At 41.6% G+C, this 7,173-nt stretch overlaps 1 protein-coding gene across 1 annotated transcript; it reads left to right on the top strand.

The window, feature by feature from the left end:
- Positions 1–696: 696 nt before the first annotated feature.
- On the top strand, positions 697–4,195 carry LOC115996199. The gene is made up of 9 exons (XM_031235345.1): positions 697–1,036; positions 1,339–1,523; positions 1,966–2,147; positions 2,241–2,525; positions 2,601–2,659; positions 2,752–2,788; positions 2,859–2,930; positions 3,131–3,452; positions 3,541–4,195. Exons 1-9 carry the CDS (start codon positions 943–945, stop codon positions 3,913–3,915), a joined length of 1,611 nt encoding a protein of 536 aa, XP_031091205.1. The 5' UTR covers positions 697–942; the 3' UTR covers positions 3,916–4,195.
- The last annotated feature ends 2,978 nt before the right edge of the window (positions 4,196–7,173 follow it).

The following is a 7,173-nucleotide window of genomic DNA, read 5'->3' as shown; positions in this document are numbered from 1 at the left end:
ACGCGAAGCTCCGTCAAAGCTTCGGCTCCTATAAGCTATAATTAACAATGCTATAGAAATGCACGCATGGGCAGCGCAATTAGTCATATGGGTGAAGTTTGGGAGCAAAGATCATAGATCGAGTTTTACCAGGGACGGTGAGGGGCTCCTTAGTAAGCAACCTCTAATCATGCATGCAATAAATAGACAACTATATTTTTATACTTAGGTTATTCCATATTTGCCGGACTAATCCTAAATCTACAGAACTCCGTCCAAAAAATCACTACAGAGGTAAATCGCAAGTTCTCTAGTATTCATGCGCACACAATGAATTCAATCCATTTGACAAGTAAATTGACAAAGAAAATTTTAGTGAAATTTGTTTGTTTATTTAACAATATCCCTCCCTATTATCCATTCATGGAATCATGGATTAAAAAGTTTTTATTTATTTTCATGAGTTAGAGTAAATTGGCTAAATTCAAGTCTCATGAATTAATAAAGAATCTATTTATCTAATAAAAAGATTAATGATGATGGTTTTCTTTCCCAATCTTTCAAAGTCTCAACGACTCATCATCTTTATTTGTTAGGACTTTCGTCACTTTGTAGACATTTTGTTCTTTTTCCTGTTTTCATTTTCCATTGTATTCCTGAAGATAAGATTTTTGTTTTCTCCATAAAGAGTTCCAAGGTGGTCGTACCTCAAAAAACATGGATCCAAACCGCGGAATCAAAGACGTGCAATGCCAGTTTCCTCAAACACGTCATACAATAGTATATATGTGTATATATATAAATTAAACACACACGGCAAGAATTCTGAATTCCCTTTTTGGCTTCCTTCCTGAAGAGACCACTGAGCTTCTTTTTTACCGTATAAAGTCAAGAAAATAGTGAAAAACAATACCCAATATAAGAATTGAGAGTGTTTAATCTTTGGGTAAAGACTAAACAGCCATGCTCTCAAGCAATCAAATCTCCCGTGTACCCTCTTTTCTGTTCATATTCATAATCCTTTTGTCCCCATTTGGGTTAGCTTCTGTGATTCCAGGCAAGTCTTTTATGCATTTTACCAATATCTGTGTTGTTTGGCAATTCACATTTTTGGGTTCTTAGAGAACTCATCAGGGGAGTATTTATGAACAAACAAAAAAAAGTTGTCTTTTTGATAGTTTGCTCTTAGTGGGTGTGATCACTGTTTTCTAATTTCCAGTTTTGGGTTTAGTTTTTTCAAGAATTTGTGAAAAACGGTATCAGATTTTGCTTGTTTGTTGCTCGTTGGTGTTATCAATGGGATGCCTTTTATGTATTCTTTTCTTGAATTGTTTGCTTTTCTGTGTTTGTTGAGAGTAGGTGTGGTTGATGGGAGCAATAATGGTGCAGTTTCTTGGGGAAATGGAAGGTCACTATTACAGGAAAACAATGGTGGAGATTCATCCTTGATACTCGCTGCAGAGAGAACACACAGGAAAGACCCATCTGACAAGCTAAACTACTATACTGGTGGATGGAATATCAGTAATGACCATTACAAGTCTGTAAGTGTTCCCTTTGAAATATAAATCCATTATCTTACAAATGTCAGGACTCCTTAAATTATTACTTTTTCAGCATTCTTGATGTTTTGGTAATACTAATGTGTTCCATTTTGTATGTTTTAATGTGGTTTGTTTAATGTTTAGGTGTCTTTGTCATATCATGAATTTTGGTTCTGTTGTGGTATACTATGTGCCGGCTTCTTAATGTTTCAGTCATAGATGTAGCTAATCGAAAGGCGTCTAAACTAAATTTTTGTGCTTTTGTTTTTCTTAACATTTTAAAACATAACCGAATCTTGAATTGCTCAACCCCCTTACTTGGTTTGTCTGTTTTCTGGTGTCTTTTTATTCTTAAGGTCCCGGCTTTTCCATTTTTACAATGTATAAACTTTCTGTAATATAATATGCAGCTAATGAGTTTGATTTTGAATTTTTTATACAGTCTGTGGCTTTTACTGGTGCCCCGCTTTTCTTAATTGCTGCAATTTGGTTTTTGGGATTTGGCCTCGCATTGCTGTTAGTCTGTCTTTGCTGTTGCTGCTGCAGGAAAACTCGCTATGGTTACTCCCGAAGTGCTTATGCACTTTCGCTTGCCTTTCTCGCTTTATTTACTGTTGCTGCAATGTAATGGCTTCTTCCTGGATTGCACTTATTTCGTACGTGATATCTCTCGAGATTGTTTTTATTCGAACTTATTTCGTGCTAAATGTGCTTCAGCATTGGCTCTGCGGTTCTGTATACTGGACAAGACAAATTTTACCATAGTACAAAAGACACAATGGACTTTGTTGTGGCCCAAGCAGATTCCACGGTCTACAAACTGAGAAACGTGTCGGGTGTTCTGGCTGTAGCCAAAAGTACTGGAGTTGCTCAGATTTTTCTACCGAAAGATGTTCAGAACAGCATTGATCGGGTTGATGACACCATCAACTCTTCTGCTAACACTCTTGAAACTGAAACGCGGAACAACAAAAGGGACATCTTACGTGCTATAGACGTGGTGTAAGTACTTTATTATATTCTCTTTAAATTAAACCACTTCAATTGAACTATTATGAAGGCATAGCCGTTTTGCAGGAGTAAGACTCTCATAATTTTAGCTGCCGTTATGCTTGGCTTGGCCGCTCTTGGTTTTTGTAAGCTTTGCGTTCCCTTTTAGACAAAATTTGTAGTTAATATTACTATCAATCATCTCGGTTGAGCTAATTCTTTGTAAAATTTGGTGCAGTATTGTCTATCCTTGGCCTGCAATTTCTCGTGTACATGTAAGCTTCGCCACATTCCATTTCACTTAAGATACACTTTGTTATCGTAAAATCCTTTCATTTCCTGCAGTCTGGTGATCCTAGGATGGATTCTCATTGCAGCAACATTTTTCTTGAGCGGTGTATTTTTAGTTCTTCACAAGTAAGTCCTCCTGCCATTATGCACTTTTCTAGTTATTACCAAAGTTGATTAATGTTAGAATCAAGCGTTTACCATTACGCCACATTTTCGAGAGGCATGGTGCTGGAATTGGCCCTTCCGCCCAATAATCCTCTTAGCCGCCAATTACTGGGTTGGCCCTTCATTGGCCTCCGCCCAACTAATATTTTTCTCTGTTTTAGTGTGGTCGGGGACACTTGTGTTGCCATGGATCAATGGGTTAAGCACCCGGAGGCTCATACCGCATTGGATGATATTATTCCCTGTGTAGACCCTCAAGCTGCTCGAGCCGCGCTGTCCCAAAGCAAAGACGTGACATTCCAGATGGTTGGGGTCGTTAACAGGATCATAAACAATGTGTCTAACGTTAACATGCCAGCCCGTTCACCCGCTTGGTACAATCAATCTGGTCCATTGGTGCCTAACCTCTGCAATCCATTTAACTCTGACAAGACAGATCGAAACTGTGCTGCTGGCGAGGTTGAGTTCAGTAATGCAACCGAGGTAACATAATTTTGTTTTAGAAACAAGGATTGTAGTATTAAGTTAAAGTGAACTTTAAATTTAACATATATTGTTTTTATTGATCTAGGTTTGGAAGAGTTATGTCTGTAAAGTTTCGGCGAAGAATGTGTGCACCACAGTGGGGCGTTTAACGCCTGATCTGTACAGGCAGATGAACACTGCAATTAACATCAGTGGCGGTCTATACCACTACGGTCCATTCCTCACCGAACTTGTCGACTGCACATTCCTTCGAGGTACGTTCAATGTGATACACGATGATCATTGCCCCGATTTGAGCAAGTTCAGCAAGTGGGTCTACATCGGGCTGGCTCTGGCATCGGCTGCAGTCATGTTCTCGCTCATATTCTGGGTAATCTACGCCCGAGAGAGGCGCCACCGTAAGTACACCAAACTGGTGGACGCGAGATCCGGGTTGGGCTCTCCTTCCCCGAGCAAATGATGATTGTTTCTGAATGTTATTGTTGTTTAAGGTAACTATGAACACTTGCATATTAACTACTAGGACCCTTGAGGGTATTGATCTTGACATTCATGGTGTGAATATTATCATAGTCAGACAGAATTACAATTTTATGTAACCAAAGGATCATGTTTTTGGAGCCTCAAGTTTCTGTGCTCTTATTACATACATGTTCTCTGTATTGCTGTCCTTATCATTGATTGCACATTTTAGGAGGATTGGCTTTGGTTTTGCTGACTCAGTCCTCATTTTCTGCTAACCTAAAGCCGGCTAAAAGTTCCAAGATTTTGTTTGTCACATCTACAATTTCAAACCTTTGATGGGTATGTCTACCAAATATGTAGGGCAGTTGTTCCTACTCAAATGCATCTATAGCTCTACATGCACTTTATTAATAATGTTCAAATAATAGCATACGACTCTCATATGTTCTTTTTTTTTTTTTTTTTTTTTTTTTTGAACTTTGTGTTTCCTTTTAAAAAATAAAATAAAATTTATTGATAAAAAAAGAAAGGGCAAAGCCCATACAAAAAGGAAGCACATGCATACAAATAAAGTCTATGCAAAATAAAGACAATCGTTATATCGTGGACCACGGTGCACATAGCAATGTGCACCCTGGTCCAAAACGATGTCGTTTCGATGTTGGTGGAAGCGGACGCGAATAACTCTAGGGAATTCATTATCTATAATACACATAATCATTATCTAGAATACACAGAACGTTTGCCTAGAATACACAGAATATTGACACAAAATACACAGAACTCATCCTCCTAACATTCGAATGCACAAACACATCACAACCTGTGTTAATAACATGAATACACAGAATATTGACACAAAATACACAGAAATCATCCTCCTAAACATTCGAATGCACAAACACATCACAACATGTGTTACTAACATGAATACACAAAACCGTTACCTAGAATACACAGAATGATTGCCTGGAATACACATAACGATTACCTAGAATACACAGAATATTAACATAAATATACAGAACGCCCGAAAGTGGCCACTCAATGCCAGTCCCACGTCAGACATAACAATATCACCATTAGCACTCCCAGTCCGCCTACCACCACCAACAACCCTTGGAGACTCCCGACGCCTCTTCGTAACCGCCACCACACCTTCTTCAGAACCACGGTTACTAGACTCCGGCTGCGAACCCTTCCCATGCACCCCCCCGCCTTGTGTCTCCACAACCCTCGGTGCAGCGTCGTCAGCACCTCTCGGCTGACCACCCAAGGGTACCAACCACGGTCCTCCGACTGCCCTTGGGCCTCTCCTGCCACCCGCACGGAGCTCCGCCCCAAACGGATATTGATCAACAGGAACCACTGATTCCCTTGCCTTCAAGCAGAATTTTTACTCGGCACACTAAAGTGTTATTGTCGAAGGACCAGGGACCCTCTTCAAGCACATACTTGACGTTGGATTCATGGAAAAAGACGAATAAGAACAAATTGGGTTGAATCTCCGAAACTTGAACACCCCGTACTGGTCGCCAAACCGACGCCATTACTTGCTGCATGAACTCAAGCTTAACCAACTTCTCCGTCAAGAAGCGGCCAACAATCGCCCAGGACTCCTCCCCGCTGGTCTGTATTACGCCAACTGACTCACCCGTAGGTTCAAAGTCCACATCTTCATCTTCCAAAACCATATCCGCCCACCGCTCAGTGAGCCCTGCCACATCGCCATCATCTGTCGCAGTAGCCATGCGCACGTACAAACAAAGACACGATGCGTAAGGGAAGCGAAACCAAAAAGCACCAGCAAAAACTACCGGAAGAAGCCAAGAGAAAAGCCAGAAACCCTAGAACGTCTGGGAGAGAAGAGGAAACCCTAGAAAAGCTAGGGAGAGAAAAAAAACACTGAGTGGCCACTTTTAATTTGGCTATGTTGGGAAAACAGGCTTGGCGGTTCCTAACTAACCCTCACTCTTTGGTTGCTAGGATCTATAAGGCAAGGTACTATCCCCATACATCCTTTATTGATGCTAATTTAGGGAGTTGCCCTAGCTATTGTTGGCGCAGTATTATGGCTGCCCACAGTTTGGTCTGTGGTGGTGTCAGGCGTAGAGTTGGCAACGGGAAATCTACATTGATTTGGGGGCATCCTTGGCTGCCTGATGGGCCTAATCCAATGGTTCAGACTCCTATGCCTGTGGAACTGAATGGCTAACTGGTAGCTGGTCTTGTTGATGAAGGTGGCGGGGCGTGGGATCTTTCTGTGTTGAACGACATTCTTTCCCCGGAGGATGTGGCTCGCATTATTAGAATTCCCCTGTCACCGAATTATGAGGATTCATGGTTTTGGCACGGTGACCCAAAGGGCTGCTATTCAGTCAAGAATGGTTATAGGGCCATTGTTGGTGATGTTGGGTATGTAGTTGGTGGATTTCAAAAATGGAGTTCTCTATGGAAAATGAAAATTCCCCCAAAATGGAAGACTTTTCTTTGGAGAGCCCTAAATGATACTCTCCCTGTTACTATTAATTTGCTTAAAAAGAGAGTGGATATTGACCCAACATGCCCAAAGTGTGGGCTTACACATGAAAATATAATGCATGCCTTAGTCTTATGTGACTATTCCCAACTTGTATGGCATGAATCGGCTATTCCCATGACTTCTATTGCAGGGGATTCTTTTTGTGAGTGGTTCTCATGCACTTTAAGTGTCCTAACTGAAGATCACATTGCATTGGTTGTGGCAGTTTTATATTATCTCTGGCGAGCCCGCAATGCTGCTGTCTAGGAAGGATGCCTACTGCCGCCACGGAGAATTGCATGCTCAGCTGCTGCAGCTCTTCACGCGTGGAGAGGCGCTCATGGAGATCAGGCGTTGGCTGCCAGCGCACAAAGTATACCTGTGGAAAATGCTACTGCCGTCTTGCATTCAGATTTGGTGCGTATGAACTGCTTCTTCGATGCTGGCTTTCAATCTACAATGTTGACGGCGGCATTCGGTGTAGTGCTTCTAACACCCACGGCGGCTTCGTAGCGGCAACAGCAGGGCCATTAACTCACTGTTTTTCGCCATTAATGGCAGAGGCACTAGCTTGCAAGGAGGTTCTTTCATGGCTCAGAGGAAGGGGAGTTCAGTCCGTCGCACTACACACAGATTGCACCCAGCTCGGAACTCTTCTTCGAAATACGGAAGTGTTAAACTCGTACGTAGGCTTTGCGGTTGATACATGCAGAGCTACGCTATCCTTATTTT

The sequence above is a fragment of the Ipomoea triloba genome, chromosome 11 (assembly GCF_003576645.1).
Source record: "Ipomoea triloba cultivar NCNSP0323 chromosome 11, ASM357664v1".
NCBI classification, from domain to species: domain Eukaryota; kingdom Viridiplantae; phylum Streptophyta; class Magnoliopsida; order Solanales; family Convolvulaceae; genus Ipomoea; species Ipomoea triloba.
This window is presented reverse-complemented; position numbering and strand designations above follow the sequence as displayed.

Coding starts and splice junctions, on each gene's coding strand:
- LOC115996199 (XM_031235345.1), top strand. CDS start 943: ATGCTCTCAAGCAATCAAATCTCCCGTGTACCCTCTTTTCTGTTCATA. Junction 1,037..1,338: donor GTTAGCTTCTGTGATTCCAG/GCAAGTCTTTTA, acceptor TGTTGAGAGTAG/GTGTGGTTGATGGGAGCAAT. Junction 1,524..1,965: donor GTAATGACCATTACAAGTCT/GTAAGTGTTCCC, acceptor TTTTTTATACAG/TCTGTGGCTTTTACTGGTGC.